Source organism: Podarcis muralis, chromosome 1 (assembly GCF_964188315.1).
Source record: "Podarcis muralis chromosome 1, rPodMur119.hap1.1, whole genome shotgun sequence".
Lineage (NCBI taxonomy): Eukaryota > Metazoa > Chordata > Lepidosauria > Squamata > Lacertidae > Podarcis > Podarcis muralis.
The window spans coordinates 48,226,010-48,250,885 of record NC_135655.1 but is presented as its reverse complement, the minus strand read 5'-3'; the positions used below and the strand labels follow the sequence as shown (position 1 = coordinate 48,250,885).

Genomic DNA, 24,876 nt, shown 5'->3' with positions numbered 1-24,876 from the left:
ATGCATATTGTCCCAAAGAGGGGAAAATATTTTAAAGCTTGGCACGATGATACAAGATATAAATTGAAGGCTGTAGCATAAAAATGTTGATAGACACAACAGTCTTTAATATTGTTTTGTGGTGTTTGGTTTGGTCGGAAGATTGGGGAAAATCTCATTAAAGGATGAGAAAGTACATGGCATTTTTTTTTGCCAAGCACTAAGAAATTCTACTTGGGAGCAAACAAATACCAGACATTTTTCTTACCAGTTGATCGCAACATCTTTTTCTAATTGATTTTGGTTATTGTAGGTTTATGAAATGAAAATGAAAAGAACCACCAACCCTTCATCAGCATTCTTGCCCACAACACTGGGAGATCTGGATAAAATATTGCATGGTGGGATTGCCTGTGGCTCTCTTACAGAGGTAAAAGCTGGCCAATCATGCCGCTTCTTTTTCTGTAATAGAAGAGTTGTTTTATGTTTTACATAAAAGGGGTGACTATTCATTAATAAGTTTAAAATGTGACAAACTGAATCTTTTTGTACATTAATAACTGGTTCTGTATAATTCCAATTGATCACTAAAAATAATGTGCACTGTAAACTTTCTTGTTAATAGTAATGAACCAAAAGATACAGATGTGTTCTCTCTCTTGCACACATCAGTACTCTTATGAGCAGGTTATGGGCAGTTGCAATGCTTGGTTGCAACACAAAATCATAAACCATGTATGAACAAATTAGTCTGTGCCATGATCTGTGTTCTAGTCTACACAGTTTGCTTCTCAGTTTCTCCAGCAGGAAAACAAGCCATGAAGCACTTGCTTAGTGTTATGAATGCACTAGACCTTGTGGTTTGCTTAGCTTCAAGCATGCCACTGTCTGAAGCCAAGGTTTGTTCCTGGCTTCCCAGTGGTGGCTTGTTTGAGATAAACAAACCACAGAAGCTGGTTCAGACATAATATGAAGCTAGCCACTCTGTGGTCTGTTTTCCGGCTGGAGGAAAGGAGCAAAGTGTGAACAGCTATGTTGTGTGCATCAGCACACATTTCATATACAAACTAATTGGCTTAACCATGGTTTTGTGGTGTATCTGAATGTAACCAGTGTTTCTCTGTTTTCTACAGGGGTTATGTGAATGTTTAGGCTCCCTGAGAGTAGCTTGTAGGCACTTTGTTCCTCCCTGGTCTTTTTTACTCCAGCACTGCACTGACTTGAGCCAGATTTTAGTTTATCATCTGAATCTGCGCTTGTAGTTAAGCTCTCTCCTCACTAGCCACAAAGTTTAGCCAAGAACGTAAGGAGACAACATAACCTTGAGCTTGGGTTTAGATGACATTCTAAGCCAAACCTTAGCTTAACTTAGTGCAATACAGGAGTAAAAAATACTGGGGAGAAGCAAAGTGGCTGTGAGCTCTTCTTGGGAGACAGGGCACAGCAGATAAAGCAAACATGATCAGCAGATCAGTAAAAAATGTTCAGCTTGGTAGGTCAAATGCTGAAAAAGGAACTTCTTAGCAGGTGGCCAAAGGTTGACGAAGAGAGGGCAAGTTGGAGTTTCATAGCCCAGGTTTGCCCGCGGAGAAGGGTGTTTCCCACCCCCCACCCAAATTCATGTATTTATTTCCTAGAATGTATATACTGCTTGATTGTAAAAAAAAGCAAAACAAAACCAACTTCAAAATTTAAGCCTCAAACTCATCTGAACTACTAATCCTTGCATTAAGAATCTTTTAGTGAAAAGTACCATTATAAAGTTTCTAAAATAAATTGCAGGGGAAAGTGCAAAAGCATCCTATAGATTGTCTCAGTGCTCACTCAGTTGTCTGTTTCACTGTGTGTAGTGATAATTGTCAGTAGAGACATGGGATTTTCCTACCTTTTCCTACATGAAAAATGTAGCAAATGAAGAGCCCCTCTCATTCCAGTCCTACACTGTTCTTCATCTTTAGATAGTTAACAAGAGAGTATTAAAATAACTCCACAGGTTAAGTCTCTTTTGCAAAGCTTTCCTGTTCACCTGACAGGAAGCAGCTCTTTTGAACTCATCAACCTGATAAAAATGTACTTACTTTTCTAGTTCAGAATTTTGACATGGCCATTTGTGAGATATTTCACACAATAATGGATAGAAGAGATGTTCTTTTGTAATATACATTAGCATTTTTGGTCACCCTGGAGAATTCAGTGAAGACGAGCTAACACTGCCAAATGTTTCCCATGTTTTAGAATAATCATCTTGAAGAATACATGGGGGGATGTCAGAATGCAGAAACTATTTGAAGAATTGCTTTGTGAACAAAACATAAAAGTTATGCTTGTATTTATCTTGCATCAAACTCCAGACAGCGTTCCCATTGTGTAATTTAGCTTTTTTATGTGGATGCTTGTGTGATAATCATGCACAGCAACAATTTGAAAGCCGATGTAGTATAGTGGTTAGAGTGTCATACTAAGCCCTAGGAGACCAGAGTTTTCGCTTTACCATGAAGCTCACTGGCTGACTTTTGGCTGGTCACTGTCCCTCAGCCTAACCTACCTCACAGGACTTTTGTGAGGATTAAATGAGGACGGGAAGAACCATGGATGCCATCTTTGGAGAAAATGGTGGGATATAAATGCATTAAATAATAAATTAAAGAAGGATGCATATGGTAGTATTTGCGGCATGTCACTGCTATGTACTACATCGTTATGAAGCTGAGATTGCAGATGAGCCCCCCCTAAAGTGCAATACTCCATCTTGATCAAATGTAGCTTCAGTTTAGCTTATTTTCTTCTCGGACTGTTTATGTTAAACTTGGGACGACAGCTAATGCATAGCCTGCACTTTTACCTCAAAGGAATAGTGTTTTATTCCCTACTTTTTGTGGTTACGCTTTTTAAGCTAAATCTTTCTGAAAAAGTTGACCTGTCTTTCTTCTTACATTATCCAACAATGATGGTGGTTGGAAAGTTGGAACTCAGCTACATGAGCCATGTAAAGTAAAGGTTTAAGTGATATCCTCTGCTGCCAGATCTTGTGCTTGTTTTCTAAGAGCCAGGAAACTCTGTTGGCACGGGACCTTTTTTTCCAAACCACTAGTGTGGTTTAAACTGGAAACTGAATTGTAAGTAACTCTTTGCGGTCAATCAACTCATGTTCTGCAAATAACATACCATTAACTGAAAAAGAAAAGTGTCTCTTTCCAAAGAGGAAAATTTGAATGCTGTTATCATAGTGAGGTCTCTATTACATGGGCGGACACCTGATTTCAAATTAAAATTGGAATAAGATGAACTATGAATTCTCAACAGGTTTGGGAATTACATTGTTCTAAAGAGTCAGCATATTACTGCTTGGTGGATTCATTCCCTCAGCAGATTCAAAATTTATGGGTACAGTGAGCCAAAGGTAAATATTTTTAAGCCCTGCTGACCTTGGTGGGACAGAGTTAAGTTTTACTCAACTTGCCCATTGGAATCAATGTGACTTGGATGCTGCAATCCTATATGTGCTTAACCTGAATTCAATAGGTCTTAACTTCTGAACAGCCATGTATAGAATTACTCTATAAGATTGCTTACCTTTGGCAGGATTGTGCCCAGTGTATCGGTTCTTAGACTCCACCCCCCCACCCCGATATATAAAGCAAATATACTACTTCATGGAATAATAAATACTCCTGATTTAGGTGTGTCCGAATGACTTGCAATTGCATACACGTGTACAGCAGCGTGCATGTCACAAAAGGGGTGAGGCAGGTGTGAAGAGGGTTTATATGCACCATACTGACACGTATGGGAGTCTGGAGTGGAACCCCCATGCAAAATGAGGATTGCCCATATACACAAAAGCAATATTCAAAAGCTACAAAAATATCTCACAGAATTAATATATGATTTTGTTATCCTGCCACAGGTTTGCTTGTTTTTCCACTAAAGTGTGTTTGTGGATTAGAAGTTGAACCTTTAAGGTTCAGCTTATCATTGCCATCAGTTTGAGATACACTGTGAAATGCTAAGTTACATGAGTTGCAAGTGAATAATGTGCCGTTGGCTAAAATAAAAATCAACAAAGGTTTTGTCTTTTCTGTATGATGCTGCTTCATACGTGTTCTTTTGTTATTAGATAACTGGTCCATCAGGTTGTGGCAAGACTCAGTTTTGTATTATGATGAGCTTGCTGGCGACGTTTCCCACCAGCTTGGGAGGATTGGATGGGGCAGTTATATATATTGATACAGAATCTGCATTCAGTGCTGAAAGGTAAGTTTACACACACACACACACACACACACAGAGAGAGAGAGAGAGAGAGAGAGAGAGAGAGAGAGAGAGAGAGATCTTTATGGCATTTTTCATATGTCAATGCATATTGCAAGGGTGCAATCTGAAAGCCTCGTATTGTCAGATCTGTCATCCGCATCCAGCCTTTGCAAGATCTAAACATATACAGAGTCCAGATCCTGTATGGCTCTGGAAGGTGGAAGAAAGACATAGCAGCTTGTAAGCCTGAGGTGCCCTGTTGTATCTGCTCTGGCAAGTCACATAAGGTGCCAGATCTTTGAGGCCTCGTATGCTTAAAGTCTTCTGGAACTTGACTGTCTCTGCTATTGCTGTAAGGGGAGACCTGTTGGCAAATCTGAGAAGTGCAGTGCGTGGCTGCAAACTTAGGCCTGTTGAAGTTTGTTTTGACACCTTCAGGAGCATCTAAAGTGTTCTCATTTGAAGCATTACTGCCATATGTTTACTGCTTTTCCATGTTGTATTTTCATTTCCTTTTATTATGTATTTGAGCTAACATGACACTCTGTAGGAGTTGACTTTGGACTTTGTTACAAAATCAGTTAATTCGAGCTCTCTTTATTCAGAGAGCATTTATGGAATGCAACGAAGTAGAAAATTTGCCTCCATTGAAAATCAGTGTCATAACCTCAAATAGTGTAATGAAGCTGGATTGCAAATTCTACACACCTTTTAAGAGACTTAGTTTGTTGCGTATGTGTGTTTTCATTTTCAGAAATTCTGAGAATGAACTTCAAAGTTTGCAAAACATTCTTGAATTCAGATGCACATCCTCTGTGCCAGATGGGCGGGGTATAAATAAATGATAAAATTATTGTTATTATTAATGTCAGTGGCATGTCTTTTGGGTTCCTAACAGGCTTCTTGAGATGGCACGGCACCGTTTTCCTGATTATTTTGCCACAGAAGAAAAGCTGGTTTTAATTGCCAACAGAATTCATCTTTATCGGGAATTCACCTGTCACAGTGTGTTGAAAAGGTAGGACTTCTTTCTGGAGTCCAGCAGTTTATTAGATGTGTAAAAAACATTCTATATAGAAAATATAATGGTTGGACAGAATGATAACATGCCTTAAGGCTTAGCATTGCAGTATTTTACTATGTTTTTCCTGCCTGAAACACATTGACACTTGCTGACTCTAAAGGAAACTATTTTTGTACCTTGTTCTTTACTGTTCTAAGTGTTTCTGTGTGCTGTGTGTACAATAAACAAAGGAAGTGAGGCTTTTATATGTTAGGATTGCATATTTGTAGGTAGCTATGTTTTCGTTTAACTAGAGATGTCAGGGATTGAACTTGGAAACTTCTGCCTGCAAAACTTGTGCCTGCCCTTTCACAGAGGGTTAGACCCTTACCGAAATATGAAATGGAAAATAGCAATCCACAGTCTGTGATAGAAAGCAGATTCTGTGCAAAATTGCATTGAGTGTTTAGAAAGCCTTGCTTATAACCAATGGGCTTCTCTGTTCTATTAGAACTATTCAGGTACAGAAAACTCTTGATATCTTGGTAGCAGTATATGTTTGCACTTGTAACATTTGACCCCTGCAAAGCAATTGCCTGTGAACAATCTTTTTATAAGATTATTATTCGGAAAGAAGAGCTATTACAAATATTATTGCAAATCAATTTGTTTTCCTTCTGCTTATTCTTTTTAGTTTATATTTTAAGATATATTAATGGTTTATGGATTATTTAATGAAGTATACCAAAACACATAGGCAATGTTGCCTTACCCAACACGTTTAAATGTATGCTTTAAAGTGTGAAATCAACACACGTGTTCAAAACACATGTATCGTGGAAATACACTGGTAATTGTAAATGAGAAATTACCCTGCAAGATATGTCCATGTTCACAGGTATAGCTCTCAACCTTGTTGGCATGCAGGATTCAATAAGTGAGTTTAAAAGAAAAGATCAGGTCTCTGTACCAACTTTGCCACTTGCATATCTCATGGCACCTAACACACTCTAAATCCTGGTATAGTATCATTGCTAAATGAATGCTTCAATTTGTTTTCAGGATTGAATCTTTGGAAGAAGAAATTATTTCAAAGAATGCCAAACTAGTAGTAATTGACTCTGTTGCTTCTGTAGTCAGAAAAGAATTTGATACAAGACTTCAAGGCAACCTGCAGCAAAGGAGCAACTTACTGAGTAGGGAGGCATCAATACTGAAGTACTTGGCTGAAGAATTTTCAATACCAGTAAGTTTCTCTCCCTTTTTACTTTGTGCACATATGCATATGTATTCAAGTGCAAAGTTGTTAGTAGTTTGGATGGCAGGCACAAGAGATGGGTTGCCCATCTCTTCTGCGTGGATTTATATCATGAGGATATTGTGGCATGCTTCATCATCAGGCATTTGGCTGAGCATCATCAGGGATCATCAGGCATTTGCTGTTGTCTCCCTGTTGTGTGTGTTGAATTTTCATTGACTAAGCAGGGAGATATTTTGAACTTGGCAAATGTGGACTGAGGTTGTATTGCATCATAATAAAATGGAAAATGTTTCACAATATGTCCACTTTATTAGACTTACGTTTTATCTAGAGTTACTGGATACTTTGGGGTTGGAAATTTGAACATTGCTTTTAATGAAATATAGTGTGTCCATCTTTAGTCATTTGGCATATGTTTAGTGCTTCTGGTCCTTCAGCTGATATGCTTAGTACTTTACTAATTATAAATTTACTAAATATTTTAATACATAATAAATACACTACATTTTTGTGCAGTGTAGGGGTGGCTACTTGGGGAAAATTAAAAAATAAATACAATTAATTGATTAAAGACCCAACACTGGCTGTACAGGAAAGTCTGGACACTGCAGCAGAAGGCAAACAAGGATCTCCATAAATCAGATGTACAAAGTCTGATGCGGCAAGAGAAAAAGCTCTCCTTCTCTTGTTCCAATTATCCATGGTTTGGGGCCTCTATGGATCATCTTAATTAATGTAATTGGGCAGAAGGTGAATTTTTGGAACAAAACATTCTATTCAGTGAAGAAAAAGAAAACTGAACTTTAAATGTAACACCACCATAGGAAGAAACTGGAAAGTACTCAACTTGAAAATGATAACACTCCATCTGACAAATTGATCTAGGGGACAGGCACGTGTCAGAGTATTTGAGGGAGATGTAGGGAACCTCCTGGCAGTCTTAGCATTCTTGACTGTGTTTGATTTGTTGAGTTAAAGTGATATGGGGTGAGGTTCAACTGAGTCCTGTCGGTGGAAGCCCTGTGCAAAGACTTTCACTTGTGCAGTGTGGCCTTCCCCCCGCCTCCTCCACCCTGTTTGGCCCCCATATTGACTCTGGGGGATTGAAAGAATCCCCAGGATAGTGTGTGGTGGGGAGAAGAGTTGGGATTGTTCTGTCTGGCAAGCCAAAATGCTTGCACTGACAGAATTATTAGAAAAGCACAATGTTGGATTCCTCCCTTGGGGATATATCCAACAAGTTGCCCTGTTCACACAAGGGCTTGTGCAGTGGAACTTCTCCTCCCACCCCTCTTCCTGAGTGCCCCCTGCTCTCTGTACTGGGGCGTTTAGGGAGTATCCAGAACAGATTTGGGTGGGTGGGTGAGAACTGGAAGGGGAAGTTCCATTATGTAAGCAGAAGTTCTTGCATGAACAGGATGATTTCACTGAATACAACTCATGGTTTATTTCAGACTTTGTCATATAAAGAGTAGCACTTCTGCCCCACCGCCATGTGTGCGTATAAGAGGGTCAGAAAATGGCCCGACATTCTAATGCTGAAAGTAGTTTGGCCCTGTAAACTGTCTGGAAATGGGATCACATTAGGAATATTTGTAAGTTGCCCTGAGCTCCTTAGAGGAAGAGCAGGGCCAAATATACAATACAAAATCTTAGGTAGCTTTTGAGCATAGTTAATTAAATCTGTGTCAAAAGCAATATTTTGCTTTTAGACAAGTTTTTACTTAAGAACAATTTTAGAGAAGAAAAATCCCCAGGAAACCTAGTGTGATAGAATTTTTAAGCATTCTGTAAGTGTAGGAAGCATACTGTATTGAGTAATTTAAGAAAAAAATGTGTTGGGGAGATGTGATCCATCTGTGAACCCTTCTGTCTCTGACTGCTCTGGTTCTTGTAGCTTTTGCCTCAGTCAATCATACATTAGATTTAGGAAGAAAAGTTCCTGTGAAACATGGTAGGGGTTGATTTTATTTTTTGAAACCTGCTATAAAACTTGTCAGGTGTCTTGAAATACTAAAACATTAATCCATGCCTTTAAAATTGTGTGCAAAGGTAATGGCCCAGACCATCTTATTCAATGATACATGTTTAAAAAGGAGCCAGGAAAATGGTTTTTGACAAAGTAACTTTAACGACATTTCTGTTTGCATTTAGAGCAAATATGATGCATTCTTGGCAAAGTGGAAAGTTACATAATGTGTATGGAAGTTCTTAATACCTCTGTCTTTTAGTTATTTCATTTCAGTTGATTAACATTGTAAATTTGAGCTATAGAAAGCAATCCAGAGATGTTGCACTTTGCCCTTCCTTAAGAACATACAGACAGAATGCTAAGAAGACTGAAGCTTTTAATGTTTTCCAGAGATGCTGAATGAATGGAAAAGTTAAGCATTGATGCTTACTTTATTAATGTATCCTTTTGATACTTTAACCCTGTATATACTACAAACAGCCAGTTTAAAAGGAGGTTTGAATCACTGTTTAAATTCATAAAACAGCAGAGGAAATGTATAGTAATTTTTTGTTTGGTGTCTGTACTCCGTTTAGATTGATTAAATATGTTGCCTTGAACATTTGAATGAAAATGTAGTCAGAAAGTTTTTTTTTAAAAAAAGGATTAAATTACAGTGGTACCTCTACTTATGAATGCAATCCGTTTCGAGGTGCCGTTTGCACCCCGAAAAGTCCTTAAGTAGAGTGCTGCTACTGCGTGTGCGCGAAGCGCAATAAAGCGCTTCTGTGCATGTGCGCAGATCGCTTCTGCGCGTGTGTGCGTGGCAAACCCCGAAGTAAACACTTCCAAGTTTGCCGCGTTCGTAACTTACTTTTAAACTTCCACAAAATTGGTGGAGGGCTTTAAAATATTTTTTTAATTTCTGAATTGCTTTTTATGTTTGTCTTATGGCAATCTACAAAACTTTTTCTAGCTGTTTTTTTGCTGCTTTATGAGGTGTTAATTCAACTAAGCTTTACCCAGGGTAGACTTACTGAAACTAATGAACATGACTAAGTTGGGACCATTAATTTAAATTCATAGTGGATTTAACAGAAGTGAAGGCTAGGGAAATCTGTTTACACCCTTCCATGTGCAACTGTCTTTTAAGGTAGGCCAGTCTTGCCCCATAGCTATCTGGTATGCTGCCACCACCCTCCCTTTTAGGGCATCATCTCAACTCAAGCCATGGGTGGTTTCTGGGAGCCCAAGGCAATTACATATGAAGAGGCCTGGAGACAGTGCATTCTGTGCTTCTTGGCCAAATCCCTCTCCTCTTCACAGGGAAACAGAGCTGGTATCCAGCTGTCTATCCCACCCTAGCGATCAGAGCAGCTTGCTTGCTTTCCTGTCAGACTCTGCTTATTCACACAAGAAGTATGTGCCCAGGGTCTAAGCCTGTGGGAGATTACACTAACCCTTAGAGTCTAGCATCAACACAACCTCAGACCTCAGCAGCCAAATTATATAAAGTTGATTAAGAGTAACTAAGGAAGAAGAGGACCATGGGAATAAAGCAGACTTCAGAAAATAAAAAGAACATATCGGTTCAGGTCTGTTTGTCTTGCTACTTACAAACAGGCTTTTGGTCTCCCCATGAGAGAAAAAATAGTTCACTGGTAAATTGTAGTAAATTGCCATGTAGAGTTCGATTAGCTCCTGCCCTCTTCTTCAGGAAGTGACTTTTATCCCTCCCTTCACCCTTGTAGCAGGGTGAAATGTCCTCCAGCCTATCTGAATAACAGTATTTCATTGTGTAAAAATTCTCTTTTATTTATAGCGGTTAAAATTATTATCTTGCAACACAACATTTACTTTGAAAACTGTAACGGTTTAAATGAATTTATAACTAGTTTCAGTTTTGCTGACATCTGTCTGCTTTCAAGCCGGGTGTTTCAAGAATGCGCATTTTTGCAGTTTTATGGTCTTGACACAATGTTCCGTTTGGAAGAGTCATGCTCATAAAAAATAATGCTGTTGAGGAAAAGAAATGAAAAAGCTGGTGCAATATTTCCTGTTTCAGTGCCACAGAAAGGTGTAGAAAGGGAGGTAATACAGTAATACTGGATTGCAATTTAAAGTAATGAAGTAGGACAGGCCATGGTCTCTAAAGGAGAGGTTGGGGCTTATGTTTACACATGGTTTGATGGTTAGAGCTGTTGGACAGATGTTGTCAGTGCCATCATGTTAAAACAATTGTATCTGCTTGTACCACTAATGAATGTTTTATTGTAATCTTATTTTAAGTAATCTGGGGGCCTAAACAACTTCAATTCTAAAAAACACTTTGGGGTAAAATCCTTTTAAAAAATCAACAATTTCAATCCTCCTAAAAAAAAAGGTCAACCACCTTGGTTGGCCCCCACGGCCCTTGGCCCTTGACTTCATCAAATCTGGTCCTCTTTGAAAAAAGTTTGGACACCACTGTGCTAGACAATATGTGTGTGTGTGAATGTGATTGTTTCCTGGGATTGCCACCTTAAGATGGAATAACAGTGCGATCTTATATGTTGAGTTCAGTGGAGTCCCAGGTAAGTGTGCCTAAGTCAGCTCCCACTTCTTCCAAGTCATGTTTTAAGATCTGGATTGTTTCCCTTTTAAATTACTAACATCTAGCGGGTAACAAAAGGTTCTTCTTAACTTTAAAAAAAATCACAATATTTGGAAAATTTACTTGATCACTCCTAGCTCATACATGCTACTGCTGCATTCTAATTTTATACTACCTCTGTTATTTTTTTGTTTGGCTGTAAAGCAGGGCTGAGGAACCTTTCTAAGCTTGGGGGCTGCATTTCCTTCTGGCAGCTTTCCAAATATAATTCTCTGAGATGGGATTGGAACCACTGTAAAGCAGTGCCTCCCATACCGATCCCACTAAGTCATTTCATAAGGATACCATGGTCAAGGGGATCAGAAGCTCCTGAAAGATCAAGTAAACACAACAGGGTTGCACTCTGCCAGGCACCAGGAGCATTTTGCACCTGGCTGTTGGCCACTTGTGACCAAGTGAAGATGCCTGGGTGCTAGGATGGCGTCTGACGTCTCCACCATCTGGAGGTGCATGCCTGGGGTTCCTTGGATCTCGACTGTTTTCACACACGAGCAACACATCCTGTAGATTTCTATCCATTATATTTTTATCCTCACAATGAGATTGAATTTCAGGAACCAAAAAAACTGTATTGAAAAATGAGACTTGCAAGCAGTCTCCCCCAAAATGTCAACTAGGCTTTCTGTTTTGGCAACTGTAACTCTGGTTTAAGGAGCCATTTGGCACGTAGCTTATATACCTGATTTACCAGCGCTAACTCAGTCTCATAACCAGGCCTGAACTCAGGTTGAAAAGGCTAAAGATAGCCTCCTTCATCCCAGAGTACTTGCAATTGTTTTGCTGCAAACCTCTCAATCAGTTTCCCTAAAAAGGATGTATTTGTGACTGGGCAGTAGTTTCCACAAACCAGTGGATCTAGGCTGGGCTTTTTCAGGATGACCAAGAACACTTCCTCCTTCAAGGATACATTGACCATATCCTTGATCCTCTTGGTCATCTCAGCAATCTTAAATAAGCCAAGATGGGCACATGTAAGATAAATGTACAATAAAACTCTGGCAGGGGGAGACATTCTAACTATGGTATTTACACAAATCTAATGTGCCATCAAATCTAATGCGCACCTCAATATTCAAAACCTTGAAACCAAAAAAGTATTTGCTGGAGAATGTAAACGCGCCATCAAATCTAATGCGCACCCCTAATTTTTGCAATGTAATTTTGCCAAAAATGGTGTGCATTACATTTGAGTAAATACGGTAATAATGGGAAACGGTCACTTTCTGTTCTATCGAGCACCTCAAAAGATTTCACCGAGTGGAAAATAGATGGCGTTGCATCTTAAATTCTGTAAAAATAAGTTCCACATTCAAAAATGAGGTCAAAAATTGGCATTTTAGACAGAACTCCAGAAAGTCTGTTTTGCTTTAACTCTAATAAACTGCTGGTGGGTTTTCTTTCATTGCTATGTGTAACTTTCTCCCACTTGAGACTCTGGTTAATATTTTGGGTAGTAGAAAAATAAGACAGATGGGAGGTTGTGCTGAAGGAAACCTCAGCCAGTCTGCAATTTAATTAGGACCAAATGAAAATGCTCAGAAATGCAACAGTTCTTGTTTGAAATGTTGATATCTGAGTTTTTAGTAACAGGAAAGATTTTCTTTGATCAATTTTCTGGTATTTTGCTGATATTTTTGAATGTGTCCATTTTGCTGAGTTACACTGTCCATCAAATATATGAATGAGCTACACCATGTCTTATTTTTTTTTTAGTGATATTTGCCTCCCACCTTCCTGCATCTCAAGTTTCTCATATGACCTTTAGGGCCCAAGGATGCAAAGCGGGGCTTGAGGACTGCATTGAGAGTTGACTGAAGCCACTTATGGCCACATGTCAGTTGTGGACATGGCTAGAGTGGCCAACACACACTCACATCATGTGTGCACACTCTCAAGAAGGCAGGCAGCCAGGAATGTGTGCACACAAACATGCACACTCTTCCACATATTTTTGTCAATGAGCAAGGAACCAAGTGGAAGCTTTCTTGGTTATGGTGTCCCGGTAGTGGAAGTCTCTCTTCAGGGACGCTTGCCTAGTGCCAAGTCTAATACCTTTATAGAATCAAGTAAAGACTGTTCATTCTCCCAGGCCTTTTAGTGTGCTCTAAGTTACTTTTTCTTGATTTGTCCTTAATTCTATTTTATTTCTCATCGCATTCATTGTATTATATCTCTCTCCTTGTTTCATTGTTCTATATTGTGATCACCTATAAGCAATACCCTTGATGTGTTTTATTGTGTGTTTTACTTGATTTTTAGTTTTTCTTTTCTTTTTATTGCTCTGTTTTTAATGTATGTTTGTGGATTAATAGTTTATAATTTTATTTAAACTGCATAGAGAGGCCTCCACTCTAAAATCCAAGAAATCTAAATCAACTTGTCTTTGAAGCATGCTTCCAAAATCTGAAAGTATAAACCTTTGCCAGGGCACTTTTCTGCATGCAAGTATTTTTATTTTATAAGTGATTGCCTGGTTGATCATGGTTGATTTATTTTATAAGTGATTGCCTGGTTGATCATGGAATGGCATGAATCAAAGCTGACTCTGCCTTTGTTAGTTGTGAACTGTAAATGATAGTATTTTGGGCCAGAAAATATCTGGCACAGGCAGATAGTCATCAGCAGCATTCTTGTAATGAATGTGTTTATGTCTTTTCTCACGTAGTTGCACTTACTACACTCCAGCCTGTAGTCATAACTTTTGTGGTATGGGAAGCTATTTAAAGGTATACAGCAGGTGTGAAGAAAAGGCAACTTGTCTGTGCAAAAAGCAGTAATGCAAGAACTCAAATATGCTTTAAAAATGTAATCTTTAGCTTCTTTAGAATACTTGTGAACATATAGAAGATCTCATTATCTGATCCTGGAACAAGGCTATTTTGCATTATATTTGATACTTGAATGAAGTTATCAAAGTACAAAATATATGTGTATTTCACCATGTTATGAAGGCTGCATGCTTCAAATGCAGCTTTCCCCTTTATTGCTTACATTTTCTAATCTAATTTGATTTAGGGGGAAAAAGACTTACAAAGTTAGAAACTCATACAATGTTCCCCTTGATTTGACGAGATTAAGTGTCACTCACATTTCAGTTCTAGACATGCTTACTCAGAAGTGAATCTAACTCAGTTCATTAGTGAGTTTGTAGTGAAGTTTGAGGTTTGTTGCTTTGGAATTCTGCAAGAATTGATAGAGAACTTAAGTTGTAGGGGTATCTTTCCTTTTTGGTTAAAAATAGTCAAATTGCTGCCTGTGCTGTTTGACCTTGCATGTCAATGGTCTTTTAATTCAGTGTTATGCTGTATCTCTATCTGTATCTTTGGGTTGTTATGTATCTGTGCTTATTTATTTGTTAGCAAGTTTTGGTATTCAATACCAGATTTTAAAATTAACAGTTCCATATTCATCTGCCAACAGGCCATGGCTAAGCCATCTAACATGTTTTGAAAGCAGCTGTTGAACAAGATGGTAGCATCCAGATATCTTTGCTGCAGCAATGAGGTTTGCAGGAAAAACCTTAAATAGTAATTCTAGTGCACTTACGTGACAATTCTCAGATTTCGATCCTGCAGTCTAAATATTATATAGTAGCACTGCAGTGGAAGAAAATAGCATATTCATTTGCATTACAGCATGTTTGTTTTCTCTGACATCCTTGGTTGTCATTGTCTTGGGTTTATCAAAATACCTATTTCAAAGATCATAATATTTTTAGTCTGATGCTGGGACCTTGAAGCAGAAGCTTGCCAGTGTTCTTACTCCTGTACTCCAACCAATTTCTCAGTAGACTTCATATTTCTCTTAGCACTGAATTTACAAAGCATGTTTATTATGTCTGAGTCTCCTTGAAACCTCTGTGCCCTTTTTGGTACACTACTATTAATAAGATGTTTTGAATTTTTTTTATTAAAAAAATAGCTTTGAGTAAGCACAGTGTTTTAAATAGGTATACTTTCATCACATGTTAACTGACCTTCAGTGGAAAAGCAAACTACAGTGGTACCTCGGTTTATGAACAGTCCTGTTTATGAACGATTTGGTTTACGAACTCCGCAAAACCAGAAGTAGTGTCCTGGTTTGCGAACTTTACCTCGGTCTAAGAATGGAATCCGAACGGTGGAAGGACACCTGCGACGGGAGGCCTCATTAGGGAAAGCGCACCTTGGTTTAAGAATGATTTCAGTTTAAGAATGGACTTCTGGAACGGATTAAGTTCGTAAACTGAGGTACCACTGTACTTTGTTGTACAATGCAGAATCATTTCTCCAGCAGTGACTCCCCAACTTTCCTCTCCGTGGACCATTTGAAAATCGCTAAGGATCTTGGAGGACAACTTAATGATTTTTCTGCCTCTTGTAGCATTTGCAGTGTGCTGTGCTAGTTGTTGTATGCCTTTAGTTCTTTATTGCTAGCTTGATTTCCTACATAGAATTCCATAGAATCCAATTCATAGAACAATATAATGCAATATTAGACATTTGTTGTTGTTGTTGTTTAGTTGTTTAGTCATGTCCGACTCTTCGTGACCCCATGGGCCAGAGCACGCCAGGCACTCCTGTCTTCCACTGCCTCCCGCAGTTTGGTCAAACTCATGCTGGTAGATTCGAGAACAGTATCCAACCATCTCTTCCTCTGTCGTCCCCTTCTCCTTGTGCCCTCCATCTTTCCCAACATCAGGGTCTTTTCCAGGGAGTCTACTCTTCTCATGAGGTGGCCAAAGTATTGGAGCCTCAGCTTCAGGATCTGTCCTTCCAGTGAGCGCTCAGGGCTGATTTCCTTCAGAATGGATAGGTTTGATCTTCTTGCAGTCCATGGGACTCACAAGAGTCTCCTCCAGCACCATAATTCAAAAGCATCAATTCTTTGGTGATCAGCCTTCTTTATAGTCCAGCTCTCACTTCCATAATAAAAGAAGCAATTAAATGCAATTAAAAATCAATGTGAATATTTGCTTTGATGATCTTAAACCACAAATCCAGACATGCTGCAGACCACCTGAATGGAACGTTTGGACCACTGGTGGTCTATGGACACCCTCTTGGAACCCCTGATCTACATTACACTTTAATTGCCTTTGACTTTTCCCATTATATTTTGCTTATTAGGTTTATAGCCTGGCTGAGAACCTGTAGTTTTGCTAGTTAGTTTACACAGTACACATTTCAGATCACTCCTACCTTTACTAAACTTTGTCACAAACAGGGTCTTGCTTTGCTCTGACAGCAGAGATCCTCTTAATCTGGAGATATAGTGGAACCTCGACTTACGTACGGCTCTACTTATGTATGATTCCAGTTACGACCTTCAGTAGGTGCTTCGACTTATGAACTTTCCTCTAGATTACGAACAAAGGCCTTGCCAGCAGCCTGGAGCTTGCCCGGCCGGCTGCAGGGCAGTGTTGGGGCCTCTGCTGCCGGGGAGAGAGCCCCATCCCACCCCCGAAGCTGTGGAAGAGGTGTTGCCTGCAAGAGGCACAGCAGGGCGCACTGCAGCCTCAAACCCCGCCGATGAACTAACCTGAGGAAGTCCAGCAAGAAAAAAAAGTGACCCTGGCCGAAGTGAATCAGCTCTTTACTGACCCTTTTCCCACCCCCAGCTTGTAGCTAGGTAACCCCACCCACCCTCAGTGCATGTAAGAAAAAAAATGTTATTTTTTTCCCCATCTACAATACTGTCTTATTTATTTTGTAGTACAGTACATTGATTATTGCCTTCATTTTATGGATCTATGGTCTCGTTAGACAGTAAAATCCATGTTTTTCATCGTCTAGAATGGATCAATTTACTTTTCCAGTACTTTCTATGGAAAAGTGTGCCTCTACTTATGTACGTTTCTAGTTATGACCGGACCTCTGGAACGGATTATGGTTGTAAGTAGAGGTTCCACTGTACTAGGAATTAAATCTGGCAGTTTTTATGTGTACAAAGTGCATGCTTTTCTACTATGCTGTGTTACAGCATGTACATTACATGGAAAAGGTTCCAGATTCAGACCCTGACATTTCCAAGTGAAAAGATCAGGGAGCAGGTCATGGGGAAGATTACCTGTGCCTCCTAGCCTGATCAGCTGCTGGGGGGCAAAGTAGAGAATGTGTCAATCAGCTCAAATAGCTTTTGTTAAACAAGAATGTGAATAGATTTATAGTAGGAATTAGACAAGCCTAAACAGTGCAGTGTCATGGTTCGAGTGTTGGACTACAATCTGGGAGACAAAGGTTCAAACCCTCACTTATGACTTAAAGCCCACTGAGACACCCTGAGCCAGCTACTCTCTCTCAACCTAACTTGCCTCCCATTGTTGTTGGCAGGATGAAATGGGGAGGAGGAGAAACTTTGAGCTCCTTGGAGAAAAGGTGGGATCTAAGTGTGACGCGGGTGGCGCTGTGGGTTAAACCATAGAGCCTAGGACTTGCCAATCAGAAGGTCAGTGGTTCGAATCCCTGCGACGGGGTGAGATCCCGTTCCTCAGTTCCTGCTCCTGCCAACCTAGCAGTTCGAAAGCACACCAGTGCAAGTAGATAAATAGGTACCACTCTGGTGGGAAGGTAAATGGCGTTTCCGTGCGCTGCTCTGGTTCACCAGAAGTGGCATAGTCATGCTGGCCACATGACCCGGAAGCTGTACACCTGCTCCCTCGGCCAATAAAGCAAGATGAGCGCCGCAACCCCAGAGTCAGCCACGACTGGACCTAATGGTCAGGGGTCCCTTTACCTTTACCTAAGTGTGACATAACCAGTTTTGTATGTAGAATGCATGCTGATGACAGTACAGCAATATAGAGCAAATCCATCGACTCTCCTTAAATATTGCTACAGTTTTGTTGTTACTACAGGTATAAAGCAATCCATACATCATCTCTTGAAACATTCAGTGTCTCCGTTTCTGAAGATCCTGTTTTCATAAAAGCAGTGTCCACTGTCGTGATGAAAAAAACTTTAAAAGAAGCAGAAGGAAAGAGCCACTAGGTGGTGCATGTTTATCATGTAACTAATTCCAAGTTGATGAATGAAAAGGCCTCCAAAGGAATGCATAAGTCTTTCTATTTGGCCGGGTCTGGGGGGGGGGGGGCATTATTGGAACTGTAAGCTTAGATTCTCCTTTTCCTAAGGCAAAGCTAGCATAATGATCCACTTATTTCAAAGCAATGACACATTGAGAAAGTATTTCAAAGGAACTTCATATTCAGGTAGGTATTGTGTTGCTGACACAGTCAAAATAAATTTTAAAAATTAAAAAATTGTCCAGTAGCACCGTGGAGACCAACTAAGTTTGTTCTGGGTATAAGCTTTCGTGTAGAATCCTAATGCAAGCTCAATCATTTCATACAAGTCGAAGCAAAAATAACTGGGCAGAAGTAAGAGATCATCTTGAAGTTACTCAAATACATTCTGCCCCACTCCTGAGAATACTGGGAAGTGGAGTTTATTCCTCACAGAGCTACAGTTCCTAGCATCCTTAAACTACAGCTTCCTTGTGGGGTGTGTGTGTGTGTGTGCTTTAAATGTATGGAGTGTATGTAGCCTGTGACAGTAATGGCAGCAGAGAAGCAATTCTGGCATGCAACCACATACTTATAGCCTCATCCAACAGAGCTGTTCTGAGGCCTTCCCCAACAGGGCCATCACACTTTTAGGAAAGAACAATTAGCTCTCTTGCTTGATAAGTACTTTGAAGATAAAGTTGATTGTATCTGTAGCAACTTGAATTTATTTGTGCAATGCCTATTGATGGTTTTGTTGGATTAGTTTCAATGATTGAAGTGCAAGGATAAGTTCTGTCTAGCAAGAACTAGTGCAACAAGTCCTGCTAGCGCAGTGGGATCTCCTCCCTCCCCCCTCCCGCCCATTCAGCTCTGGGGGTCAGAAGAACCCCCGAAACAGCACATTGGGGAGGAGAGGGGTGATCCTTTTAGCAAGCTAGCAGAAGTGGTTGCATCGCTGAAAGGCTCGTCATAGCGCAACACAAAATTCCTCTCTTAGTGTTGCTAATTCTGGCTTGTAATGTCTTGTGGAGGTGGACATACTGACAGATTAGGTCCTGCATCTCTGTGTAAAGATGTGGCTGTGCATCCACCCTAGAGGAAGGGCATTATTTTTTCTAGTCCCGGGACTAGATGATGGCTACACAATTCCAGTCACTCTTGAATGATACTGATTATCTAGATTAATGTCAACTCTGATTTAGTTGAGGTTTGATACAGAAACAGGTTTGGTCACCCTGATGGATGATCTTTGCTGGCCAACTGGGGGGTGAGATGTGCTAGTTCTCCTGGATGTCTTGGTGGCTTTCAGTGCCATCAGGCTATGATTGTTTGTGTCTCATTTTTAAGATGACTGATCTAATTTGCATTCCCACACTACTGTGCAGATTGGAGTGTAATTATCCTTTGGATTTTACACTTGCCTGAAATTTGTGAAACAGTTCTGTGCTCAAAAAAATAGCAAAATGCATACTTTAGGATAAAATACATTGACAGGAGCATACACCAAGAGAAAATGCTGTTTAAATATGTGTGATATGATAAAACATATTTAAATACGGGTTTTTGTATGAATGAGGAGGCAGGATGGAATTGACTTAAACCAATAAAAATGAATGTAGTGCTGATAAAGCCTCTTTGAAGCATATGATGCTGGTGTGTCTGTGGTGCTGACGTTTTGTGCCCAGGCCCCATGAATCTTGCACCACTCAGCAGAGATTGGGATGGCCTGTGTCAATATACTGAAACAGGTCTGTGCACAAAATTCTCAAAATGACAAAGTATCAGAACATCAGCATATCAAAATACTGGGCTGTATGATTCAGCAGTACTAACCGGGAAGAGCACGAAACAAGAGAAGCGTATTGAGTATATCAACTATGTATGAGATGATATTATAAAGCAGATTGTGTGAGGCTGCATGTATTTTATATGAGCCCCTTCCAACATATACGACTTGCTCATGGCTGCTTGGTGACATACTTTTGTCTCAGGCAAGTTTGGGAAAGGCTACAACTAGATCTGCATGTTGCAAAAATAAATAGATTCCAAGCTTCCCCTCTGTTCTAAACCTTTTAATTGTATCTTTGTCCCTTTGGAAAAAATATACTTCCCTTCTCTCAAGTTGCGTTGCTCACAGTACAGTACAGTGGTACCTCGAGTTACAAACGCCTCAGGTTACAAACGCTTCAGGTTACAAACTCCACTAACCTGGAAGAGTTACCTTGAGTTGAGATCTTTGCCCAAGGATGAGAACCGAAATCGTGTGCTGGCGGCACAGCAACAGCAAGAGGCCCCATTGGCGAAAGCACGCCTCTAGTTAAGAACTGTTTCAGGTTAAGAATGGATCTCCGGAACGAATTAAGTTCGTAACTAGAGGTACCACTGTACAGCAAGCGAAAATAAGTACCAGGAAGTGATGTGTGAAGTGGCCTAGGCCCTCAGTTAACAGGTTAAGTTACTTGGCCATATATAGCTTTTGGCGAATGGTGCCTGAAACTGCGCGGTCCATTTATTCAATTTAATGTGAAGGCTGAAATCTTGAAACATAAAATATTTAGTGAGGTGGGAGTTACTGTCATAAAACTACATATTACTTCTGCTCCGTGTACCCAGATTAGCTGCACTTCCTTCTTAGCACTGATACTGAATTGAAGTACAGACACTGTAGGTGGCGCTTTATTCTTGGTTATGCACATGGAAAAGAGATTTAAAGCTGGTTAAGCGCTGAGGCATACTATTTTTGAGTAGGCAATATTTCATCAGCAAAGAAACTGGAAAGCTTATGCTTTTGATAAGATAAGCAGTCTAGATGTTTCCCGCTCCAAAACAAACCTCTATTCTCAGTCCTTGGTTTTATGCTCCATTGGTCTCTTAAAATGTAATACATGATCAGTTGGAATCATAAATATATTGGTGCAATTTATCTGTGTATTTCCCTTTTAAAGCCTGCCAAATATTTGCCTTGCAATTGTAATCTGTTCTTTCAATCAGTTTCTTTCATTTATTTTTTCTTGCTTCATTTCCTGGTCTTTCTGACTTGCTTAACAGTGGCCACACTTTCTCTAATACGAATTTCTCAAAATCGCAAAACAAAGTGGAATGGATTGATTTGTAATCCTCTGTAATATACACCAGCTTTTCTTACATTAGGTTCTGCCTACTTTGAAAGTATTTCTGTTAACTCAGTGTGAACAAAGAGTTTTCTAAAGGTTTTTCATTGTGGTGCCTTTTCATTTTTCAAAGCTTTTCTGTGGCTATTAAATGTAAAGGGTTGTTCATCTCTGCAGGGCGTGCTGTGGTGACTGGTCTGAATTTATTGGTCTTCTTTTGCCTATTCAGACTTAATTCTTTTTAAAGTTTATAACAACGTTGCTTATGTTATGTGATCTGTATTACTTTCTACCCTTTGTATGAATGTCAACAAATGTAAATAGTTTAGGAATTTTCTTTGCTTTTACTATTTTTCTGGATGCTTTCCCCCTGTTATCATTAAGATTTCTCAACTATCCAGGTTATTGTATGAGTCTATTTGGTTATCTGGGGCAATATAGAATAAAACAGCCCTGCATTTAATAGCTTGCCTCGTAGCCATAGGAAGCAAGATACTCCAGGTGTGTAAATGGGGTGCTGGAGGAAGGATGAATCTCTCTGTTTCTCCTTCACTAGTTGATGGTCTGTACAGATCATGGAAGTAGGAAAGCTGATCCTCTAACACCATCCTCTTAATAAAAGGCATTTCTAAAAGTCCAGTTTGCTAAGAAACTGGAATCCTTTGTTTCCATGCTGGCCACAGAGGGAGAGGACTTTCCTCCTCAGCTGTCAGCATGGAAACCCAGGATACTGGCCTCTTAGCAAGCTAATAATTTATTGTTTTTCTGCATGCTAGTAACTTCTGTGAGCTTATGCACAAGGCTACAATAAACATTTTACTTTTTCATTTACCCAAGGCCCAGCTTGAGAAGCCAAAGAATGTCCAGCTTTTGTGTTGTTTCCCAAACAAGGTAAAAAGATTTCTTAGAGAAACTCAGGGTTGTAAATAAAACATACAGCAGGAGAAGAATCTCTGTTTTTGTTGTTGTTGTTTAGTCGTTTAGTCATGTCCGACTCTTCGTGACCCCATGGACCAGAGCACACCAGGCACCTGTCCTCCACTACCTCCCGCAGTTTGGTCAAACTCATGCTGGTAACCTCGAAAACACTATCCAACCATCTCGTCCTCTGTCGCCCCCTTCTCCTTGTGCCCTCCATCTTTCCCAGCATCAGTGTCTTCTCCAGGGAGTCTTCTCTTCTCATGAGGTGGCCAAAGTACTGGAGCCTCAGCTTCACGATCTGTCCTTCCAGTGAGCACTCAGGGCTGATTTCCTTAAGAATGGATGCGTTTGATCTTCTTGCAGTCCATGGGACTCTCAAGAGTCTCCTCCAGCACCATAATTCAAAAGAATCAATTCTGTAATACACTCTCTAGAATCTCTGTATACTCTAGAATCTCTGTATACATGACTAAAACATTTCAGTGTAGGTGCCTGGAAGGTGCCAGTTCTGCCAGTTTTCTCTTTCCACTGCAGCTTCTCACTGTGCATTGGATGTTGTTCCAGAGATTTCTCAAATCCTCAATAATGGCTTTTCATAGTGTGTCAAAAGCTGCAGCAGGCAGCATGGATTGAAAAGCATTGGTGGACTCTGCTTTGGATCCTGGTCATGGTATGTGTTAAGGAGTTAGTACAGAAGTTAATAAGATCCAATTCAATTGTGGGCCCTGAATAAAGGCCACCAAAACCATGGCTGTTCTTATTGTTCTACATGGGTTTGTAATGTTTGTAAGTTGTCCACCATGTGGACTGGCCTGATTGTGTGAAGAGCAACTCCGTTGGCATTGAACTGAGCACTCCCTGAGGCTGGTGTGGAATTTCTCATGATTAATCTACTTTTTGTAGCAACCCCTGTATCAACATGGTCCTCATTTGGAAGCATTTGTGGCAGCCTCCACATGGGGGCTGTAACTTCTGAACTGGTCTCAAACCTTTCTTTTGTAGCTTAAAAAGACTGTTCTTTGATTCTGAGCCAAACTTTGGATCCGCCAAAGTTTTATTTGTCTCAGTGTTGTGTGTGTGTGTTTTGTTTTCTTAATGGTATTAAACCCTTTCCTTCCTGACCTGTTTTCTTGTTCAAATCTTCCTTTCCTGGCTACTGCTTGCCTTCAGGTGCTGGGATACAGGCTTTTTGTGGGACAAATGATGTTCAAGGGGATTTTTTTATCAGAAAAAAGCAGCTCTGGGGGAAGACACACTTAAATGTCCCCCAGCTTTTCTACTGCTCCAATCAAATTTGCAACCTCCATTGTCTGGATTTCCACTTTAAAAAATGCAACCAGAATGTTTTATTTACCATATCAACCATGTGTGGGGACCTCTTTATGGCAGAGGTCAAGTAATGGAGCACATGCTTTCCTTGAAGAAAGTCCAGCACCAACCCCAGAAATCTCCCACTAAAATAGAGATGGGGAACTAGATGTTGTAGAGCTACTTTGTTTGTTTGTTTGTTTGTTTACATAAAATGTATATACATCATTTGATTGTAAGAAAAGCCTCACAACTCTACTGTAAAACACACACAAAATAAAATACAGTGGTACCTCGGGTTAAGAACTTAGTTCGTTCTGGAGGTCCGTCCTTAACCTGAAACTGTTCTTAACCTGAGGTACCACTTTAGCTAATGCCGCCGCCGGAGCATGATTTCTGTTCTCATCCTGAAGCAAAGTTCTTAACCCGAGGTACTATTTCTGGGTTAGCGGAGTCTGTAACCTGAAGCATCTGTAACCCAAGGTACCACTGTACTAAAACCAGTTAGAATTACCTCAACATTCTAAGCATCTGGGTAGGCTTGTCTACACAGTAATGTTTTTAGCAGGTACCAAAAAGAGTACAGTGAAGGTGCCTGCTTGATCTCAATAGGCCAAGAGTTCCAAAGGGTAGGATCTGCCACAGTAATCAGTTGAGTTCTTACGAATGTGGTATGAGTATTATGTCTCCCATCATCTCTGACTATTAACCATGTTGTCTGGGGCAGATAGGAGTTGGAGCCCAGCACATCCATCCATGTGCTAGTAGGATTTGGGGAAGCAGGGCTAGGAAATATTTCTGCCTGAGACCTGGGATAGCAGCTTTTAGTCAGAGTGGATTGTACTGTGCTGAATTGACCAATGATGTAAGGCAACTTTGTAGGTTCATTCTGCCATCTGATTACATGCGTGCATATCAGGTACACAAGGGGGCTTTCTCGGTATGCGCATGCTATTATTTCCACACAGCCTTCCACAGCTGCTTATTTCAGCCATAGCTGAACAAGTCTGGAATGTGAAAGTAAAGTTCTTAGGGGAGCCCTAGGGTCCTATGCCATTTCAGATGGAATAATTAAGAGAGAGGAACTGGTACTCCCTGCACAGATTTTCTTCCTTTGATCTGGTTTATCTTAATTAATGATGTGAGCTCTGAATCACCATTCTGTCACTCTATATAGCTCAATTGCACTCATTTCTTAGGCCTGATAAAAGGGGTGGGTTGGTTTTTTTGCCTCTACTTTCTTCTTCGAGAAATTTTGGGACCTTCTTTTATTTCACAGTGTACCAGTATGAACACACACTACCATTCTCATAAACTTATTATCAGTTGAAGCATTCTTTTTTAGCTCTTTTCTTTCTGGCATTTCTCCAATTTTGCTATTTTCCCTCAATTTTATAGCATTTGTTTCTTTGGCTGCCTTTGATTCCCAGTTTATTAATTAGCTTGAATCC

General features: G+C 40.0%; 1 protein-coding gene across 5 annotated transcripts in view; it reads left to right on the top strand.

Annotated features, from left to right (window-relative positions):
* RAD51B (RAD51 paralog B) overlaps nucleotides 1-24,876 on the top strand; it is a 296,131-nt gene that overhangs the window by 4,531 nt on the left and 266,724 nt on the right. For 4 of the 5 annotated variants that reach the window (XM_028725434.2, XM_028725428.2, XM_028725430.2 and 1 more), the window contains exons 4-7: nucleotides 293-409; nucleotides 4,097-4,233; nucleotides 5,132-5,251; nucleotides 6,299-6,482. In XM_028725434.2, coding sequence (XP_028581267.2) covers nucleotides 293-409; nucleotides 4,097-4,233; nucleotides 5,132-5,251; nucleotides 6,299-6,482 — 558 coding nt within the window. The remainder of the gene's footprint in view (nucleotides 1-292; nucleotides 410-4,096; nucleotides 4,234-5,131; nucleotides 5,252-6,298; nucleotides 6,483-24,876) is intronic. The other variant, XM_028725431.2, reaches the window with a different exon arrangement.